The 22,348-nt window shown below is 42.4% G+C and overlaps 1 protein-coding gene and 1 non-coding gene across 4 annotated transcripts in view; both read right to left on the bottom strand.

Moving 5' to 3' along the window:
* Positions 1-1,109: 1,109 nt before the first annotated feature.
* On the bottom strand, positions 1,110-1,181 carry trnad-guc. The gene has a single exon. It is a non-coding gene; the product is annotated as a tRNA-Asp (tRNA).
* Positions 1,182-13,544: 12,363 nt separating this feature from the next.
* ltbp3 (latent transforming growth factor beta binding protein 3) overlaps positions 13,545-22,348 on the bottom strand; it is a 101,146-nt gene continuing 92,342 nt past the window's right edge. Inside the window, exons 25-30 of one of the 3 annotated variants that reach the window (XM_037533603.1) lie at positions 20,627-20,767; positions 18,666-18,818; positions 18,054-18,215; positions 17,089-17,178; positions 16,771-16,902; positions 13,545-15,096 (exon numbers count right to left, since the gene is read on the bottom strand). In XM_037533603.1, coding sequence (XP_037389500.1) covers positions 14,945-15,096; positions 16,771-16,902; positions 17,089-17,178; positions 18,054-18,215; positions 18,666-18,818; positions 20,627-20,767 — 830 coding nt within the window. In that variant the 3' untranslated portion in view covers positions 13,545-14,944. The remainder of the gene's footprint in view (positions 15,097-16,770; positions 16,903-17,088; positions 17,179-18,053; positions 18,216-18,665; positions 18,819-20,626; positions 20,768-22,348) is intronic. The other 2 variants (XM_037533604.1, XM_037533605.1) reach the window with 2 other exon arrangements.

Genomic DNA, 22,348 nt, shown 5'->3' with positions numbered 1-22,348 from the left:
CGTTGTAGACATCATGACTCCTGGTTCCTATCACCACCACTATGATGATATCATCATCAGTCTTCAAGTTCATTACCAATAACCCATTTCACACCAAACCACCAAATTATTTTGCTCACATCTCAAGGACTGAAATATTCAGAACTTGGAGGAATTCCTCTTTAATCCATCTCTAATAGACTGACGTGTGTTTTCCAGCACTGAATAACGGACTGAAGTGTTTCATGGCCATAGTAGCTGAATTTAGCCCATATTCTTGTCCACTGATTTTAGCCGGACTGTCGCCTTAATGTCATTATAGCATGTCATTTGGGAAATATAGGCTACTTTTCTCCTTTAGACGTAGCAGAGATTCTTTCTTGTACATTTCTTGGGACAGTTAACATCTGCCAGGCTTTTTTCTTATGCAAGCTTAACAAGGCGAGGTTGCAGAGCTTGATGTTAGAGCTCCCTCTAGTGGCAGGAAGTGATGGGACACTTCAATAGACTTAAAAAGCAGCATCTGTGGCAGAACAGAACTCATGACTGACCCTAAGAAACTTATCAGGACCCCCTGTTTAAATGCAGCAATGTGCAGATTTGCTTTGGAAAAGACCAGAAGGTGAAGAGGAGAGTATTGGTCATTGCCATGAAGTAACAGGGAGGTATGACCAGAACATGTGGCTGCGTAACCTGGATCCGCTGAAAAGGAAAGTGACTATCAAATCCAGGGGAAGAGACAGTTTGAGAGATTTGAACATGACTGTGAATGGAGTGGAAAAGCTGTAGGCCGAGCAACGCTAACAGTGCCAGTGCACTGCTTATACTCCCAATGCTGCCAGCTTAGCATTACAGGAGTAATTAAGTTTAAGTGATACTGTTTTGATCCCACAACCGGGGAAATTCCATCTCCGCATTTAACCCAACCATGCAAGTGAAACACCACACACACACTAGGGGGCAGTGAGCACACTTGCCCAGAGCGGTGGGCAGCAATCGGGGGTTAGGTGTCTTGCTCAAGGACACCTCAGTCATGGACTGTCGGCACTGGGGATTGAACCAGCAACCTTCTGGTCACAGGGCCAGATCCCTAACCTCCAGCCCACGACTGCCCCACAAAAGCCAGCGCTCTCCCCGTCGGGGAATCGAACCCCGGTCTTCCGCGTGACAGGCGGAGATACTGTCCACTCTACTAACGAGGATAATGAGGGGAATTAAAAGGAAACCCCACCAAGTCCTCCAATGGTCTGCATAATTAGAAGGTTAAGATGTGAACGACGTCATTCAGAGCAGTCTGGTGTGAAATGCTCTGCTGTCTTATAGCTTCAGAAGTGTCCACAGTGGTGGCGATAGGAACCAGATGTCCACCTCTTAAAGCTCCCTCACTGAAATGGTTATGAATACGCTGCCTGATGTGAGAGACAATGTTTTATCACCTTTTGTCTAAAATCTATTTTTAAAAGCCACTGATGGCATTGATGGCTGACGTTTTGGCACCCTAGTCAAACGGCATGCTTTGTTGGTTTTATATGTGAATATAAGCTCACACCTCGTCTACAGAGCGCACTTCTGCACGGTTTAATACACTGTTTATTTGCATAATTTAACATATTGGAAAAAAGTGCACAAAAGTTCTGGCACATTTAATATTTATATGCTAAATTATGCAAATAATACTCAGCATTGTTAACTACAGAGGACAGGGGGAATCCATACGTTTGCATATGAATGCGCAAGCAGGGAGGCAAAACAGCAAAGGAAACTTATTTGATCAGTTTTATCCCCATTTTGCCATCATTACATACAAAAGCTGAGAACAACAAGCCACTCTAAGTGACTCTGTTTACACATTAAAGACTGCATTATACAGAAATGAGGGTAAAGTGGTGTAAGAGTCTGTATGAGTAGACAGGTTGAGTGTAAGAGCACAGCCCTGCCACTGCTCATCCCTCAGTCCTGTATTATGAGCAGCGTTTAACTGTTTTACTGTTCTGTGATGCAAATGGTTGAACTGAGCTGTCCTGGTGAACGTTCACACTCACACAGATACGCAGGCACGCCTGCATATCTTCACTCACGCGCTCAGATAACCAGCGTCTGAAGACAGACGAGCACCTGTGTTCGAAATGCAAAGCAGGGAGATTGTGAAGTTACTCTAACTGACTCTGCGAAAGAAGACTTCAACCATCCAGCCGCCGCCAGGTAAATACTGTTTACTGTCTAATGCTTATTGACCGTTTAGCTGAATTACTGGCGCAGTGGCCAGTTTGTTGCGTTACACTGCATGCACTTTAGATTTGGATGGAACGATGGCTATGATTTAGATGCCTGCAATGCTTCTGGGGTCACAGACCTTTTATTCATAGCCCCATTGTTTAAATGGGGAGCAAAAGTAACCGGACAGATTTGGCCGCTTTTTCAGTTTTTGACCTGATTTAAAAATACCTGCTGTGCTTGACATTGTATGGAAATTTCATGATGAATGGACTGAAAGAAATGACCTAAAATGCCTTGTAAAAAAGTCTGGTTCCATTGACTTCCATTCAAAGCGATATAGGTTTATTCCTTCTCCTGTAAAGTTACTATTTTGTAGATACAAGGTTTTCTTCCGACAACAGCGATGAATATAAGTTTGGGTAGCGTTTGGTTGTTTGGCCTTTAGTTAGCAGAATTCTGTTTCATGTCCACTGTAGTATATAAGCAGGACAGCAGCGGAGTCACTGTCCAGTTACTTACAGACTGCACTCTATTTATGTGCTGTTTAAAGTTTATGGCTTGGGTGTTGAACGGATGCTAAATGTATTAGAACAAGTTTGCAATAAATGGACTTCTTGAGCCACTCAAAGCCTGAAAGTCTAAAGAGTCTGAATGTTTTGGATGTTTAAGTTTTTAACATGTTTTAATGTAAAACAGTGTTTAGACATGCTGTCTTATGCATCACAGCAGAATCATTAATAATTACACCGAATTCACAGTTCTCTCATTGCAATTTACCATCCAGCAATCACTGCAATGAATCGTGGCAGGGGTCTTCGGGGTCCTCTGGTGGAAAGTCTGACCTATGTAGTGTTAACTTTTCCCTATATATCTCTGCGAGGTTTACCCCTGTAGTATTACCTAGAGTCTTTTTATCCCATATCTATTTCAGTACATATTAGTTTTATGTTCAGAAGCTGACGCAGACACGGTAACCAAGTCCAATGGCCTGTCTTGGGTAGTCAGCGATTCAGTTTGCCGTACAAATGGGTCAAATTCTTGTCGTTTCTTGTTCTATAAAAAACAAGTATTACTGCATGAGGATAGTAAGGATGTTACCCACTGCCTGTTCTTCAAGGGTCTATAATGAAAACTAGTTTTGCTTGGTTTAAGTCAGTTCCTTGGTAGTTTGAGATGTGCTAAAGCCTCCAAGCTCTCCAGTTTTAAACCAGAAAGATGTCTTTCATAGGGCGTTCCTTTCTTCTTAAGGTAGGTTTGGGACCTCCGGCCCCAACCAAACACAAACCGTGATGACAATTACAAGAGCGCTCAAAGTTCATGACTTACAATACACTTGCTAAGCATCACCCAGTTCAGGCATAGCTGGGTGCACGTTTGCATCTCATGTCCTTCCATTTGCAACATTTACGGCCCTCTCTTGATTCAAGCACATTGCCTCCTCCTTCAGTAGCTCAGTGGCCTCCTGACAAGGACAATTTAGTCTTTTTCTTTGTGCATTTGTTTTCAGGAACAGCTGCACAAGCTTTTGTGAGCGAGTCTCATCATATAGTTCTATGAATTTCTACCGTGTAGGTTTGTTTCCGGAGAAAAGATATGAAACGGCTGCGTTTAGATCCAGCAGTGTGATGACAGCTTTCCACAGCAACCGAAAGCAAGCGCCGTCCATCCCAACTCCAGCAATTTAGGACTCCAGGGACATCTGGACATCAGATCCAGGTATAGCGTACTACACTATATTCCATGTGTCGGAACAAAACCTTGTATGTCAATTCTTGGAACAACATATCGTTAGATTAGCTTACCCTGAACATCATAAAGGCTATGATGCTCACTGAGCACTTTATCATGAACACCTCCTTGTTTCTACGCTCACTGTCTATTTTATCAGCGCCACTTACTGTATAGCTGCACTTTGTGGTTCTACAGTTACAGACTGTAGTCCATCTGTTTCTCTGCATACTGTTTTAGCCCCCATTCAGCCTGTTCTTCAATGGTCAGGACCCCTACAGGACCACCACAGGTCATTCTCAGCACTGCAGTAATACTGACGTGGTGGTGGTGGGTTAGCGTGTGTTGTGCTGGTCTGAGTGGATCAGACACAGCAGTGCTGCTGGAGTTTTTAAACACCTCAGTGTCACTGCTGGACTGAGAATAGACCACCAACCAAAAATATCCAGCCAGCAGCGTCCTGTGGGCACTTATGAAGGACTAGACGATGACCAACACAAACCCAAAAACAAATGAACTATCGTGTCTGACTTTGCATCTACAAGGTGGACCAACAAGGTAGGACTAACAGACTGGACAGTGATTGGACACAGTGTTTAAAAGGGGGCTAACAAAGTATCAGAGGAACAGATGGACTACAGTCTGTAACTGTAGAACTACAAAGTGCAGCTATACAGTAAGTGGAGCTGATAAGATGGACAATGAGCGTAGATATGATGAGGTGTTCCTAATAAAGTGCTCTGTGAGTGTATATTGAGTGTTTTTGCAGTGTGTTTCAGCCCACCTGTCCATTACATCATCTCAGGATGAATGGGCCAGTAGAAATGGTCTCAATTACTGTGTTAATATTCCAAGTCAATTTAAAATTGTATTTCTCCTATAAAGGTACAATTTCAGAGAAACAAGATTTGGCTTTTGTTGACTTTCTAAGTGAAAGTAAGTTCTCTACAGAGATCACACTTAAATATGGCACTTCTCTGCAAATTTTAACATGCCATTCCTTTTTTTTTACATATTTGAAACCATAAAACGTCAAACATATGTGCTAGAACCTTTGCACAAGCCACATTTTAGGTTTCCTCTATATGATAAATTCAGGTGATAAACAGTAACCACGCATTAAAACACGTATAGGTTTGTTCACTGGGTGCCCAAACGTTTTTATCACACTTGTGTGTGATACATTTGTGTACTTATTCATAAATATTGTGACATTTGTGTAGAAATAGAATGGTTAAGGTGTCTATAGGCTGCGTTCACATTACCAGGTTGAAGTGGCACAAATCCGATTTTTTGCCCTAATGTGACTCAGATCTGATGTTTTCAGGGCTGTGTGGACACACAAATCCGATCTATTCAAATCTGACCTGAGCAAATTTCACGTGGTCCTACATCGGATACGCATCCGATTCACGGTCGCGTGACCTTAATGTGACGCTCGGATCAGAATTCATGCATTTTTTCCCACTGCGCCATCATTCAGCGTTACCATGGCAGCAGGGCCGAAGAGACGTTAAAGCCTGTAAACGGTGGAAAAGCAACATCTCGTCTTTTCCTCCTTCGTCTCGGTCTAATAACGAAGCTGAGAGCTGATAAGAGTTAATTATCTTCTCAGCGAAGCTCGTTCTGCTCGTTAGTTTGTACGGATGACGCTCGTGATTCATTCACACGACGTTACTGACTAGGATGTGCACATGCGGGTCATTTCAGGACAACGTTCGTTCACATGAATGACAGATTTGAGTCACTTACCTAGTGTGAACCATCATGTTAGAGAGATCGGAACTGAGCAAAAAATCAGATTTGAGCAATGAGGCTTGTAATGTGAACGTAGCTTATAATTATAACGATGTGCGTCTTTTTCAGAGCGCACTGTTTAAGCGAAAAACGCAAAGCGTCAAGCAAAGAACCAAGATGGCACCTGGTAAAGTGTGCATTGCCCTTATTGCAGCAGGTAAGCAGATTTGTTCTTGATCAGAAAAGAAACTTCACTCAGACAGGGATGAGAAAAAGATGAACCTAAAAAAGGACATTAAAAGAAACTTTTAAGTCACTAAAATGAAATCCTATTGGCATTGCCAGGCAATACGTACCCAGATCTGCTACATAGATAAGAGACAAGAAAGTGGGTTACATTTTGAAAAACTAGTAAAACATTAATTAAAGAAAACATGCCTCTGCTCCGCTGTCGTCTAACTGCATCAACGAATCCACTAATATCAATAATAGAATGAAGGAGCTGATGCATTAATAATAGATTAAACGGAATAGCATAGAACTGTGCAGGCCATTTTATTAAAAGATCATGCACATGTTCTATAAATAAGAGCCTATGGGAGGAAGGGAGCTGGGACTGTTATGGCGTGACAGTCTTTGAACTACACCTCCCAGGAGCTAATCACTTAAGATCTCGCTTTGCAGCACATTAATGACCAGACTTAGTGTGGGTAAGGAAAATTTGGTCCTAGATCAGCATTTCTGTTCAGAATTTGACGGAGCACAGATTCTACTGCACAGGACAGAAAAAAACAGGGATAGAGCTAATAAAAGGACTCAGAGATGGATTTATAAAAATAACATGAACATTATTTTAAAGCTTGTATTTTAAAGGTTTTGAAAAGTTATATTGCCATTTGCTAATTTGCAGGAATTGTTAGTGCCATTTTGCCAATGGCTGCAACTAACGGTGACCAAGAAGATACAACGGCAGGCGCAAAAGCAATTACTGCATCTGGAACAACTGCAGGTACAATCATGGTGATTACACATAGTTCCACACCAGCTGTGGTGTCTGGTGGAGACGTACCAACTACCCCTGCAACAGCACAGGCAACTGCAGGTGGAGATGTATCAATTACCACTGCTACAGCACAGGCAAGTGCAGGTGAAGAGGTGCCATCTACTGCTGCAACAGCACAGGCAACTGCAGGTGGAGAGGTGCCAACTACCACTGCAACAGCACAGACAACTGCAGGTGGAGAGGTACCAACTGTCACTGCAACAGCACAGAGAGCAATAAGTGGAGAGGTACCAACTGTCACTGCAACAGCACAGAGAGCAATAAGTGGAGAGGTACCATCTACCACTGCAACAGCACAGGCAAGTGCAGATGGAGAAGCACCAACTACCGCTGCAACAGCACAGGCAAGTGCAGATGGAGAAGCACCAACTACCACTGCAACAGCACAGACAACTGCAGGTACAGTGGTATCAACTACTTCTGCAACAGCACAGACAACTGGAGGTGGAGAGGTACCAACTACCACCGCAACAGCACAGGCAACTGCAGGTGGAGAGGTACCAACTGTCACTGCAACAGCACAGAGAGCAATAAGTGGAGAGGTACCATCTACCACTGCAACAGCACAGGCAAGTGCAGATGGAGAAGCACCAACTACCGCTGCAACAGCACAGGCAACTGCCGGTGGAGACATACCAACTACCGCCGCAACAGCACAAGCAACTGCAGGTGGAGAGGTACCAACTACCCCTGCAACAGCACAGGCAACTGCAGGTGGAGAGGTACCAACTACTGCTGCAACAGCACAGGCAACTGCAGGTGGAGAGGTACCAACTACCATTGCAACAGCACAAGCAGCTGTAGGTGGAGAGGTACCAACTACCGCTGCAACAGCACAGGCAACTGCCGGTGGAGACATACCAACTACCGCCGCAACAGCACAAGCAACTGCAGATGGAGAGGTACCAACTACCCCTGCAACAGCACAGGCAACTGCAGGTGGAGAGGTACCAACTACCGCTGCAACAGCACAAGCAACTGCAGGTGGAGAGGTACCAACTACCGCTGCAACAGCACAGGCAACTGCCATTGGAGACATACCAACTACCGCCGCAACAGCACAAGCAACTGCAGGTGGAGAGGTACCAACTACTGCTGCAACAGCAGAGGCAACTGCAGGTGGAGAGGTACCAACTACCGCTTCAACAGCACAGGCAACTGCAGGTGGAGAGGTACCAACTACTGCTGCAACAGCACAGGCAACTGCAGGTGGAGAGGTACCAACTACTGCTGCAACAGCAGAGGCAACTGCAGGTGGAGAGGTACCAACTACCGCTTCAACAGCACAGGCAACTGCCGGTGGAGACATACCAACTACCGCCGCAACAGCACAGGCAACTGCAGGTGGAGAGGTACCAACTACTGCTGCAACAGCAGAGGCAACTGCATGTGGAGAGGCACCAACTACCGCTGTAACAGCACAGAGAGCAATAAGTGGAGAGGTACCATCTACTGCTGCAACAGCAAAAGCAACTACGTTTAAGAAGGTTCCAGATACCACCACAATGCTAAAAAGAACTACTACTGGAGAAATGACAATTGCATCAACACTTGCATCTTACACAACAGCATCAAACACAGGCAAAACTTTCTCCTCATCTAAGCAAGCAACTACAAACTTTAGCAAACCAACAATTCTGCTAAATACATCTGCTTCCTCTGTAAATGTAACGGTACAAAAAACACCCGTACACAGCAGCGTAAAAACTACACGCCCAAACAAAACCACTACAAATAAGCCTGTAGTACATCGCCAAACAACAAAGACACATCTGCCTGTTGATCTGCATTTTTATGTTGCTATGACTCTCGTTATTCTACTAGCAGTCAGTACTCTTGGCACTTATATGATATTTCTGAGAGCTGTCTTTATGAGATGTTAATGGATGTATAAACATGTGAAAAGACTTAACGCAGCCGACTGCTTTTCGTTTTTTATATATTGCATTTGCCTTAGACAGTCTTTCCGTTCTTCTACTGTAACAGTTCTATGACTGCAGCCAATGTTTGTTTTTCTGTCATCTATTATTGATTAATCCACTAATCAAACCATTATGCCTTCTGTAGTTTCCTATCACTTTACCTCAGTCAGGCATCGTCATTATTCAAAGTTCCATCTGTGCATCAAGCAATTGCTTTTTATAAGGTGCAATGGTACAATAGAAACTATTATGCCCCCCTACAATCGTGGCGCTGCTGGAATGAGTGTTTCTGTTTCAAAGTAATTTCCATCATCAATAAGTTATTGAATAAGCCCTATTTATTTCTCATTAATTATGACAAACGTTCAGGACACAATATTCAGAAACAAAGTACTTGTGTTCATAAAAGTCTGGAAAAACGTAAAATTAGGCACAACGAGGAACAATAAATTGTAAGAATTGTACGAGTTGTAAGAATTAGGAATTGAAATGTGGGTCTGTTAAAGTTTAAGGAGTCGCTTTTCATTCTGGCAAATGTCTCTGATATCATACAACAGACTAAACCTAAACTTAGAGACCTTTTTATGATTCTCTACACTGTAAACAATGAGAGGTCTGCTCAATATCAAATTATATTGTAACTGATTACATGTTTTTTCTTGAGTTGACTCAACTTGAGGACAGTTCACCAAACTTTTCTTAGTCGAGTCAAAAATTCTTCCAGCTACTGTTTCTAGGTCTGCATCGCGGTTAGATAAACAAGACTGAATTTATAACTAAATTTCTCCATTAGCAGACACTCCTTCTATCACACTTCTATATGCAGCATATTTTTCTTTTTGGGCTTCTGGATGCAGACAGCTATGGTATTGTTGGGATTCAAACTCACAGCCTCCTGCTGTTGGGGCAAATTACCAGACAGTTGCACCACATGAGACGATGCCTTGCTTTAAAGTTAATAATTTCCTCCAGTGCATTAAACATGTGTAGAGACAAAATCTGAGCGACTTCCTGTGTTCATGAGTGGTGCAGTGGACTAAGCAGTCGCCCCAACAAGAGCTTGTGAGCTTGAGTCTCAGCAACACCATAGCCATCTATAAGTGTGTACCCAAGAGGAAAAATGTCTAGCAGGACTGTGGGATGGAAAGAGTCCTGGCTGGTGGGGAAGTTGAGTATAAAAAGTTCTTTTTTTCCTAACTGAGTCGCAGAACTGAAAAATTAAGAGAACTTTTGACTCAACTACGAAGTTTGAGTTGTGTGAACTCTTGTGTCCTCAAGTTGAGTCAAACAGTGAAGTCAAACTGCATATACTGTCTGCAGTTTCTCAGTATTTTGATCTAGGATATGTGTTTACATAAGCAGACAACCAGTTAACTGCATTCAAACTGTGAGAAACTGAGATCTTGTAAATTGCATAAAGTCAGCCTTACTGGAACAATCAGCACATTTGCCTGGACCAAAGATATGGAAAGTGGGCATTTGCATTGGATTCACCGGTTCCAGCTGATCTGTCCTTATAAGATGCAGAGAAAGTGATGCAAGTGTACGTCTTGTATAATTCCAATGGTCAAGCATAGGGGAGGCAGTCAAATGGTCTGTGGTTGCTTTGTTGGTGACAAAGGTGATGATATTTACCATGGCAACCAAAATGGTTATCACATCACGGCTATACTTAAGAGCTGTGGCATTTTATCAGGATCTGGATGGAGAAGTTCTCTATTCTTCAGCAAGATAACAACACAAAACACACCTGAAAGTCGTAGAGATGAAGATAATGGACAAACTAAATACATGGACTGTCCAATCTCCTGAACTCAATCCTACTGTCCCACTGTCTGTGGGACAAACTGAACAGAGGAGTTAAAGCAAAAAAAGGAAACAGCTGCAGAGACGGTATGTTGGGCGATTCCCTGCTAGAACTGAACTAAAGCTGTGAAACATGTTTTTAAGAATCAGATTTAGAGACTTTCATACTGTCTTTATTCTATGGCTTATTAGTGTATACTGAAAGTGAATTCAATGTTTATGTCACATAATATTGAATAAAAAGAAGTGAATATATATATATATATATAAAATATATATTAAAAAATATATAAATAAATTACCCAAAACAAATGCATACTGTTCTCCATGCTTGGTACAATCTCTCATTACAGTATAGGAATGATTTCAATTACATATCATTTAAGGTAAATAAATAAATAAAATTTACTACAATTTACTAGCAGCAGAGTTGAGTGTAAAGTCCTGTATATTCATGGAAAATATTTGACAGTATTTTTCTGATATATCAAATTACTCTGCTGCCAGTAGATTGCTGTAAGTTGCATTGTTTGGTATGTTACTCTAAACTAATGCACCACTCTAAATGCATCTATTACATCACGATCCTGTAAAATAACAAACCGGTATTTTACTGTAAATCATACTGTACATTTACAGCAGTTTTGTACAGTGTTTCTTGAAAGACAACCGTGAAGAGTGCTGAACAAATGAAACACTCATGCAGTCTTTACATGATGTATTTTCACCTCTTGTGCGTTGATGTTTGTTTGCTAATGTTCACTGCTTTCTCATCGAGACACTGGCTGTCTCAGGTTCAACCCCATATTCAATGTCTAAAAAACCATATATGGTCACTAAATCACGAGCGTATGTGATAGTCAAGCAACCCAGTAATGTTTAATGGAGAAACCTTGTAAATCACTTTGTATTAAATCTAAATTGTAAGTGGCTTTTAACTGAATAATTTAAGTGACCCTTATTAAAAAATTAACCTGCGTATTTAACCCATCCGTGCAGTGAAACACCACATACACACTAGTGAGCACACACACACACACACACAGGGGGCCGTGGACAGCCCTATCCACAGCGCACGAGGAGCAGTTGGGGGTCAGGTGCCTTGCTCACATATTGTTGGCTCAGGGGTTTAAACCGCCGACCTCCTGGTCACATGGCTGGTTCCCTAAACTCGAACCCCACTTTTATTAACCCCGCTAAGATAATGCTGACTTCTGCTAGCTTGGTAATAGAGATTTCAATGTTATGCTAGCATCAAGCTAATGGCTGTTGCTTTTCCTAACAGCTCTCTGGATTACAGAGACGTTTAACACTCAAAACATACATTAAGGCACAGTTTGGATGGTGACTCCTATAGAAAAGTCTTAAAGCTTGCTCCTGGATATTCCTGGACCCTGTTAGCTTAGATAAATGCTCAGCTTACTCTACTGAAGACACAGTATGGCCCATTTTGCTCCCAAAAACACTGTACCTGTAAGTGAATCTGCAGCCGTGAAGGTAAAATTGTGACGGTGGGTGTGAGTGGGCGTGGTTATTCAAGAGGAAGCGGGACTTTTGCGTCAAGCAGTGAAAAAACAGCTGGTAGAATCAGAAGCCTTCTGAAAATGTGAAACAGATCAAAACAACAGACGCTTCAAAATTCATAGTTTCTTGGCAGCATCAAGCAGCTTACACATGAACTGGCGCGGTAAACGCATGTAATCCTTTAAAAGGTTAGAAGTTAATAATGAAATGCTTCCCAGGACAGAGAAAGAGAACAGGAACAGGAAGACAGATGAAAAAAAGCCACATCAGTCAACGGTGCTGGTTTCACAACAGCTCAGATTTATTGTTCTATTCTTTGGTAGAAAAGCATCTCTGTTCTGTAATTGCTCTGACAGGATTGAGGGCAGCGTAATCAACAATAATCCATTTTCCCGTCTCCCTCCGACTCGACCTCTCAGGCCCAGTCAAGCTTATTTTGCATTAAAACTACTCGGCAACCTCACCAGTACGTCAGACACACTTAGAAAAGGACAAAACTGGAAAATAAATACGACAAATCGGACAGAGATCTGTTAGATGTGAAAGCAAATATATTTTAAGCCAAGTTACTTAAATGCTCTCTTTTTATATGTTGCTGGGTTCCAAAAACGAATAGCTGTTCAAATGAGAGGATTTATTGGTCAGAACATTCAATTTAAAGTAACAGTCTGACCAACTACTTAACCCCAAGCAGTCGAACAGCCAAGACAGGTTTGGTGTCTGAAGTTTGCTTCTTTAGTCTTGCTTTGGAGCTATGAGGCTAATGTAGCTAACGAGATAAGTCAAGATCGGAACTGTGGCAAATTCTGCTGCCCGATCGCGAACACGACCCATAAAATACCAAACTAAGCAAACATCGGCTTTACTGAATGAAAAAAACACAGCCTAGCATGACAGTAATGTAGCCTATTTACCACATATTAATAACAAATATATATAAAGTTCATATGCATAGTTTATACTAGAGGTCTACGCTGCCGTGGATTCCCACAGGACTAATTTTCTGTGTTGAAATGAGTGAATCATTAATTAGTTAATTCAAACGAGTCAAATGAACGAATCGCCTCATGTTCAGAATCATGTTCATAAACAATATAAAATTGAGTAAAGCAGTTCAAATGAAGGAAGTCATTCTAAAGAGTTGTGAAGCAACCCGTCACATGGACAGCAGGCAGTTTCTCGCAGCTTACAGAGAAGATGGAGCCTTCAGTCTGACGGCCAGCACCAAAAATCACCGCTCTATGGTTTAACTCCTGCTTTGTGTTTACTGGGAATAAATAATGAGCCTGATGACCATGACTGCTGTGTCAGTTCACCAGAGGACGATGTACGAGGTGGGGACGGGGCCGAGGACGAGGCGGGGGTGTGCCAACATGATTCGGTGGCGGGTGGGAGCGGAACAAATGATTCTGACTTCCTGCAGTAGCAGGCGGGAGCAGGATAAAACCTTGTGGGAGTGGGGCTAAAAGAACTGTCCCGTGTTGACCTCTAGTTTAAACAACAGTCAACACAGTCAGACACTCATAGATTTTAAGCTTTATTGTCACTACATAAGATACAGCTTAAGGCTACACTTAACAGAAGCGACATCTAAGTAACATCTAAGTGTCAGCTGTAGCCTACATTAGCACTGTGTCATGAGGCTAAATATCCTACTTAGGGTAGCGATAGTGCTGTAAACTAGATTAAAACAGTATTAGTAGCTGTCTTGAATTTATATTGTCCATAATTTGGCCTTGTAGCTCCAATGAAAGTCTAAATAAGCAAACTCCAGACACCAATGCGCCTTTGCTGACTGACTACATTTAGGACACCGGGAAAGCTACATACATTTCTCCAATTTAAGAGCAGTCTTGAGCTGACAGGTCAACCCGAAGTTACTGCTCAGCTCAACAGTGTTCTCCATGTATTCTAACCACCAGGAGAGCTGCTCTCCAAAACAGAGAGCATAATCATATCAGGTGGTTGTGCAATCCCATCAAAGAAGCTAGTGAGATCCTCAAGTGCATCCTGAATGAGTTCCAATTGTTCGCTCAGTACAGTTCAGCTGCAAACCTCAACCACTCGCTGGTTTACTTATTTAGTACAAACATCAAAAAAATCTCCATTGTCTAAATGCACTAGTAAATGGGGCCCCAAGCTTCCACTGTTAGCACGTATCTTGTTGAATGGTATGGCTTAGTACAATCAAAGATAACAAGCACCTCTGAGGTCCTATACTCAAACTGAAGCATATACAGTATACATTAATAAAAATCTCAACCCTCAGTGTTGAACAACCGATGCAGCATGTAATTACAGCCGAAAACATTCATGTACAAATGAATTGGTTTCTCTCCCGATGATTAACTGAGCTGAGGCTTACAGAGAAAGAGGAAACAATTTAACGACAGATTCTTTGGAGAACCGATCTGCAAATGAGATAAATGTGAAAAACCGTGCGTGTTCCTCACGTGAAGGTTCTTGGAACCATTAAAAAGTTCTTCACGAGTCTCTTCATGGTTCTGTAGAGAAGGAAATGAGCCTTTTATGGCAGCGCTCAAAGAACCCAACGTGGCATCTTTTTGACCCCCTTTTTATGGAATCTTAAGAGAATGAAAAATGTACTGGTTTCTCAGTACTGGTACCCAAGGAGCGTCAGATAAAAAGGCACTAGATTTTCCCACATCCAGAGACATAATGATCAAACTTGTGCAAAAAGGGAGGGAAAATGCATCATAAGACATAAAAAACAAAAACAACAACAAAAATGTATTATTAATATAAACAGTTGGCGATACTTTCATCAACATTTCAGAATTTAATTAAAAAAAAAGTCAAAAACAAATAAAGACGAGAGGAAATGAACTGACCACAGAGAACTGCAGGAGGGCGGAGGAGGACGAGTGTGTGTTTGCTTTTGTGCCTGTCTACTGTCTGTGTGTCTGTCTGCACTGCGTCTTTGCGCTGGATGTGAATGTGTGTTGTGTTATGAAGCCCTGGCCTGCCTGCACACGTTGGGTCTGCGTGTGGGCACAAATCCCAGTTTGCAGGTGCACTTGAATGAGCCCATCGTGTTTGTGCACCGAGCGTTCTTGCACGGGTTCAGCCGCATGCCTCTCTCCACACATTCGTCTATATCTACACAGAGAGACAGAGGGAGAGAGCACGAGGATCACGTTCACACTTCTACACGTTTAACAAGCAAATCACTACATGACAACTAGCAGTACATCCATATGGTGCAGCGTTTGTTTTGATGTTAATGCTAACATAGATGTGCATCACAGACCCTACAAAACAATCCAGGCTCTAAAGCAGAGGTGCCCAGACTTCTGTCTTCGGAGGCTACAGGAGTGGGCTGTACACATACAAGAGATACTAACACTGTACTATGAAAGAACCACCTTTATTAGAGAAATATGTTTTCTATTTTTCAACTATATATAAGACGATAAGATACCTTTGTCATTGCACAGTGTACAACGAAATTGAGCAGCAATCCAATGACACTTTACATACAAAGTCATTGAACATTCGGCTAAAATATATAAAGTGCAGATATAAGAAAAATAGCTTATACATAAATATAAAGAAAAGGACTATAAAACTACATATTCTACACAGACAATAGACAATAGACAAGCTTATAGAGTTATATAATAGGGTGCTCATCTTAAGAATTACCGCACAGAAAGAATATATATTGCACACTTGAGAACAAATAGTGCAGCGAATAATCAATAGAACAGAGGTGGAGTGGAACAGTGGAACAGTGTAGTGTCCTATGAAGTCAGTGCCAGTGAAGGGTTGTAGTGGTGCTCAGTCACTTTTACTGAGCACAGTGTTCTATAAAAAGTCCTTGTCAGTGTTTGGAAGTGTTCAGTTCCCGTACGGCTCCGGGGTAAAAACTGTCTATATATATATATAAATATAAATGGATATACAGCATTTTGGAAAAACACTCTTCAAATAAAGAAGGTAGGTAGGATTTTGAAAATGTTTCATAATATTCTATTTTATAAATAAAACATTAAAGTACAATTTTAAAAGTAAAAAATTGGTTATTTATAGTTTAAAGATATAATTATATAGTTCTCCCATTAAGTGTGTTTACATGCACACCAATATTACATTACTACATCATCTGATTTCAGCAGTTATCTGATTATTTAAGTGGCCACGTAAACAGGACTTTCTAGATTTGATTGAGGCCGTTATCAGATTTCTAGAAATCTGATTAGGAGGGCTGGACTTTAGCTCAGCTTATGTCACCTCTTCTTCTGTGAGTTCACTGGCCAAGCGCAAAGCAGAAATCTGATTATGGTCGGACTCATTTTAACAGATTATCTGATTTCCCAAGTACATGTAAACACGCTGAACGGATTACTGGCAACATCTGTGCAACTATTGTTTGGGGGCCGCCAAATCAAGCATCCTCATGGGCCAAGTACATAGTATAGTGCAGTGTTATCGGACCTGCTCCATTTCACTGCTTTAGGGTTGTCTTTGTGGAGAGGTGTGAACTGTTTTCAAAGCAGAGGGTTCTCATCCCTCCATTTCCACCCTGCATTACTCACTAATAATGTGGGATGAAAAAAAAACAAAACAAAACAACAATTCCCACACACTGCCATCAGTGTCCTAGTCAACATGATAACAGAGTTATGGGGAAAATATATTTGTTCATATTAATTTAAGATATCTGCGTCTATGTCCATTCCGCAAGTGGAATGGCCACTAGGGGGCGACAGAAAGGCTTCAAAATTCATGTAGTGCACCACTGTAATCCATTTACAGCGAGTGTGTACTAACCTACACAGCGCGTTCTTGAATGATCCAGTCTGAAGCCGAGGTTACACTCGCACATGGTACCCAGGTATGAGCGCACACAGCGTCCGTTAGCACAGCTGCACTCATCAGAGTCCTCCTCTGAACTGTCTCTCTCTGACAGAAGAAAAGAAAGAGTAGGAATAATTGAACGAACCGCGTCTATTCCTCAGTACGGCCGTCTGATGCAGTTTACTGGTGTAAGCCATGACATGCAAACGTCCAGTACTACCACCTTCCACGGCCTTGACAAAAAGCCTGTAAGGCTAAGTAAACACTCTGAGTGGCTGTTGGAGAAATTACCTGGGTTGTAATTGGAGAAAGCTGCTAAGAAATCTCCCTCTCCATCTGACTCGGTCTCCAGGTGCATCTCACATAGCCTGTTAAATATCACTGCACAAAGCACACCACACTTAAAAAGAACAGCGTATGCTCACAAAAAACCCAGACAGCCTCTTTACATTCAGTACATAAGTAAATAAAGCACGCACAGTAAGTTATTTACAAAGCGGCAAACTGAAGTTTTGCTCTTTTAATCCATTTCCAGCTTTAAAAAAAATCATTTCACTTTCTTTTTTCGTCCAAAAGTCTGAAAATGTCAGGTGGTTAAACAACCCAACCATATGTTGATTAAGTAAAGACCAAAAAAGGTAATCACGCACAATTACCTACATGTCATTACAAACAGTTCTAAATAAAATAGTTTGGTAAGATTTTATGTTTGAAAACCTTTGAAAAAAAAAAGAACTCAACGGTAAATTCCACAGGTTCTTTCTTCCTCAAATGTCAGGGGAAATAAATAAAAACAAGACCTTTTATTTTGACATCCTTTTGCAAAAGAGGGGCCAGGGTATTACCCCAAGCGACCTTCATGGTGCAATGCCAAGGTCACTAGCCTTTTCACGATTTTGGACAAAATGTCTTCTTTGAGTGGCGGTTTCGAATGGCTCAGTTCACATGTCCGGTGGCGTGAGCTCAGGAAAGCCATGAAAATGTCTGACTATTATGATAATGTTGATTTATTGGAAGAAATCAGTCTGAAAAGTCAGGTGGCACAACTAGATATGTCAAATGTGCAACCAGACCAAAACAAACAAAAATGCACACCACGTCTTTTAAAATAAACCTCATTTGTCTTGGGTTACTGCCCCATATGCATATGGTAATTGTCAAAAATGACCAAAATTGAATGACGAGATTTTTGGCCAGTCCTAATTTAGCCTATCTGAGCTTCTCAGAGCTGGACTGGAGTACTGCGGCTGGCTTACCCGAGTTCCTCTGTGGGCAAGTGCGGCACTCAGGGCCCCAGCCACGGCCGTAATGGCAGCAGCACTCAGAGTACGTGACTGTGAGATCGTTCCTTGGCATGCTGCAGATCAGGTCCTCGTCCACTTCCCCAAAACACACGTCCTTATGCGCCGCTGTACGATCTGAGAGAGAGAGAGAGAGAGAGAGAGAGAGACAGACAGCAATAGAGAGAGCGAGAGGAGAGAGAATGAGAGCGGGAGAGAAAAGGGAAAAAAGAAATAAACAAGGAGCGAAAGAAAGACATAGAAACAGACAAAGAGAACAGGAAAAATGAAGGAAAAGGAAGTAACAGAATGGGGTGTTGGGAAGAAGAGAAAGACAAACACACAATAAACACAAAGGGGTCCTATCCTACCATGTACAACATGTCATAAGGAACGTTGGGAGCCTTGCTATGTGCCTCATCTGGCACTCGCGCTGAAGCTGATTGGCCAATCAGGGATTTAAGTGAGACCTGATTAGCTGTTTCAGGGCTATGCTTTTAGCTGAACAGTCGACTAGCTAGCTGGCAGCTAAACTGTGACTCTGACTGGCCGATTGGGAGCGAGCGTCTGATTGGCTGTGCTACCCACCATCATAGACGCACTGCTTGAGGGCCGCGCTGAAGGTGAGCGGCTGAGTGCAGATGCAGTGGAAGGAGCCGGGAGTGTTCACACACCTCCCGTTCCTGCAGTACGTCGGGTCCAGACACTCATTCACATCTGAAAGGGTCACCACAGACATTACTAGAGAGGAACAGAGAAGTACAGAGAGAGAGAGAAGAAAAGAAAAAAGGGAGGGGTAAAAAGAGACAGGGAGAGGAAAGAGGGGAGAAAAAGAACGAGAAAGAAGCATCAGAAGCACACAGTCTTGGGTGAGTTGTGCAGTAGTACGTCTACAAAAACAGACTACTGGCTTCCAGCTGTACCATCAAGAAACAATACATCATTTAACCTCTTTACAGAGGTCAGATGAATGCCTGATCTTCTCTTTCAACTGTCAACACGGCTTCATAGATTATAGAAAAATTTACAGTTGCCTTATCGATTATTCACTTCTATCAGAACATCTACTCACAGGACTACATTACCCATCATACACCTCATTTCATCCTTCAGAAAATCTCTTCATAGAACTACACTACCAGTCATTCACCTCATCTCATCTATTACATCTATCTTCTACTACATTACCCATCATTCACCTTGTTTACAGAATTTGTTTACAGAACTACAAAACTCGTCACACCTCATTTCATCTCGTACAACTTCAGATCATAAAACTACATTACCGATGATGCACCTCATGACATCTCTTAGAACGTCTCCTCACAAAACTACCCATCATGCCCCTAACTTAATCTATTACACCTTCTATACTCAAAACTACATTAGCCATTGCACACCTCACTTCATCCGTTATAACATTACTGATTATTCCCCTCATTTCATCTCTCAGAACCTTTATTCACAGAACTACATTACTCAGCTAACATTTCGCTTCAGCCATCAAAACGTCTGTTCATAAAACTACATTACCCATCATGCACCTCATTAAGGCTGGGCATACACTACACGACTTTTAAAATCTTGACAGATTTCTAAGCAGCAGAACTTTTGTCTTGAGGGAGCTCACAGCAGACGACAGGGCAAAGAGAGAGTATAAGACACATAACAGGTTTGGGCTACAAACTCAAACTCCCACATCTCCTCAGATCACATGGCACAAATAAAGCTAAACGCACTGCACCGGGCCTGTTTGTGCTTTTATGCGCAGTGAAAGCGCAAACCGGGGATTAATATGTGGTTGAAAACCGGTGATATTAGTGAGAGCTGGAGAAAAGTTTCAATACAAACTGGCAGCTGACTTGAAATCGTACGTCTGGACCCAAACATCACAATCATAATATCGGCTCTTATCTGCTTGTGTTTTACATGCAGATCCTCTCTCTCCGCTGTTCAGGCGATGTGCATGCACGCCTCTTCGCCTGTTTCCCTGCGCTTGCTCTCTGATTGGCTGTTGTTTGAATAACTTGTTCAGTAAATCTTTGACTTTCTCACACTGCAGGACGCATGATCAGGTCTGATGATATCTGAGGGCCTCAGATCAGTTCAGACTTCGATCCAGGGCTACAGATTCACTCGTTTCTCCTCTCACACTAACAGATCCACACTGCCAGATTGAGCTTCCGACCTGGAAAATCGCTTCAGACTGTGAACATTTGTCGCAAGGGGCAAATCGGGGTTTAAATCGGGCAAAACATCGTGCAGTGTAGGCCCAGCTTAAGCTGGAGCCAATGGATGTTGGATGACGGCTTCTCTTATTTTTATATGCCATATAGTACAGCAGCACCAATAAGCTGTCGCACTGCAAAGCCTTTTCCAGATATTTTTTGCAACAGAGGCTCTTGGACAAACGTTGGTCGCTACAGTTTGTGATTACATGATGGCATGTTGCACTCAAACTTCCTCAGTTCATTTATCAGGCTTTCTATTCACACAAGCTCATTACCTTTCATACCGCTTTAACGGTGCAACCTTGTCTAAACACTCACCGGCCTGCTCCTCTGGTGTGACGCAGCTGTTACGGTCAGTTGCCAGGATCCAGGGTGGAGTGCAGATACAGTAGTAGGACTCCTGTGTGTCCACACAGTGTCCATTCTTACAGTTAGACGGGTCCTGGCATTCATTGATTCCTAAAGGGAGACACAAACACACATTCAAAGTTATTTATGCTGCAGTCTTGGTGATATTTACGGTATATTTAAATAAGCGACCGATGCTTGTGGGTGAAATCTTGTTTGAACGAGATCAGCGCTCGTATTCAGGAAAGTGGCATGGGTCAAATCCAAAATGAGCCAAATACAAACAGAGACAAACATAACGAAGAGATGACCAGACACACAGGATGCATGGCAACGTCCAAAAGGCCAAAAACCCGGTCAGATAAACAAGAAGGCAAGCAGGCGTTAAAAACATCCATATTATTCTCGTCAGTCTGATAGAATGTGGTGCAGGAAAAAAATATTATAGGTTATTACTTAATACTATTATTTATTAACAGTGTTTAGGTAAAAAAATAAACAACATTGTCTCAGTTGTTCAGGTCTGTAGACGCATTGGTCTCCTTAATAGAACTGGTTAATTAAAATAATACATTAATTATGGACACACAAACCCACCACACGTTTACTTCTGATTCCTAAGCACACTTAAAAGCTAGGAGATGACCCCACAGACCCCTCAAACAAACTGTTATCTCTTCTGTCATTTGGAAGAAGGTCTCGCAGCATTCAGGCCCTCACAGCCAGACTGTGCAAGTTTTTTTTCCATAAGCCATCAGATTCCTGAGCTGATGGACACCTACATAGCCACATACCTATTCATAGCAATATGAGAACATCTCACGCTCCACTTCGTGCAATTCCAGACTATGTCTGAGAGACTGTAACTAAATATAATCATCGCATTTTACACTAAAACACTTTACTTAATATAACTCATATACATCTGGTCAACCAAATACTGTATACTGTTGCTCTGGCTGCTACCTCAGTGACTACTATGCTCATATATTAAGATTAAGTGACCCTTATTAGTCCCACAAAAGGGGAAATTTCACTGATCCGTAAAGTGAAACACCACATACACAATAAGAGGAAGTGATCACACTTGCCCGCAGCTCTATCAGTTGGGGGTTAGGTGCCTTGCTCAAGGACACCTCAGTCACTTGACTGTCCGCTCTGGGGATCAAACTGGCAACCTTCTGCTCACAGGGATGGTTCCCTAACCTCCAACCCACGACTGATATAGGTTGCTGTGCTAATATGTCCTAGTATGTCACATCCTCATTCTCAGTACTGTGTACTGTCTAAACCACTTCTCCTTCTGGGTCGCAGGGGTGCTGGAGCCTATCCCAGCAGTCAATGGGCAGAAGGCAGGATACACCCTGGACAGGTCGCCAGTCCATCGCAGAGCAGACAGACAGACACAGACAGTCACACCTAGTGTAACACATCCAATCAGCCTGACTGCATGTCTTTGGACTGTGGGGGGAAACCGGAGAACCTGGAGGAAACCCATGCAGACACGGGGAGAACATGCAAACTCCACATAGAGAGGACCCTGGTCGCCCGGCCGGGGAATTGAACCCGGGCTCTCCTCGCTGTGAGGCAACAGCGCTACCCACCACGCCACCGTATTATCAGCACTGTGTATATTGTTTTATTTTGCACTTGTGTTGGTCCTGGAGGAATGTTGTTCCACTGTGTGCTTGT

The sequence above is a fragment of the Pygocentrus nattereri genome, chromosome 23, assembly GCF_015220715.1.
Source record: "Pygocentrus nattereri isolate fPygNat1 chromosome 23, fPygNat1.pri, whole genome shotgun sequence".
Classification (NCBI taxonomy): domain Eukaryota; kingdom Metazoa; phylum Chordata; class Actinopteri; order Characiformes; family Serrasalmidae; genus Pygocentrus; species Pygocentrus nattereri.
This window is presented reverse-complemented; position numbering and strand designations above follow the sequence as displayed.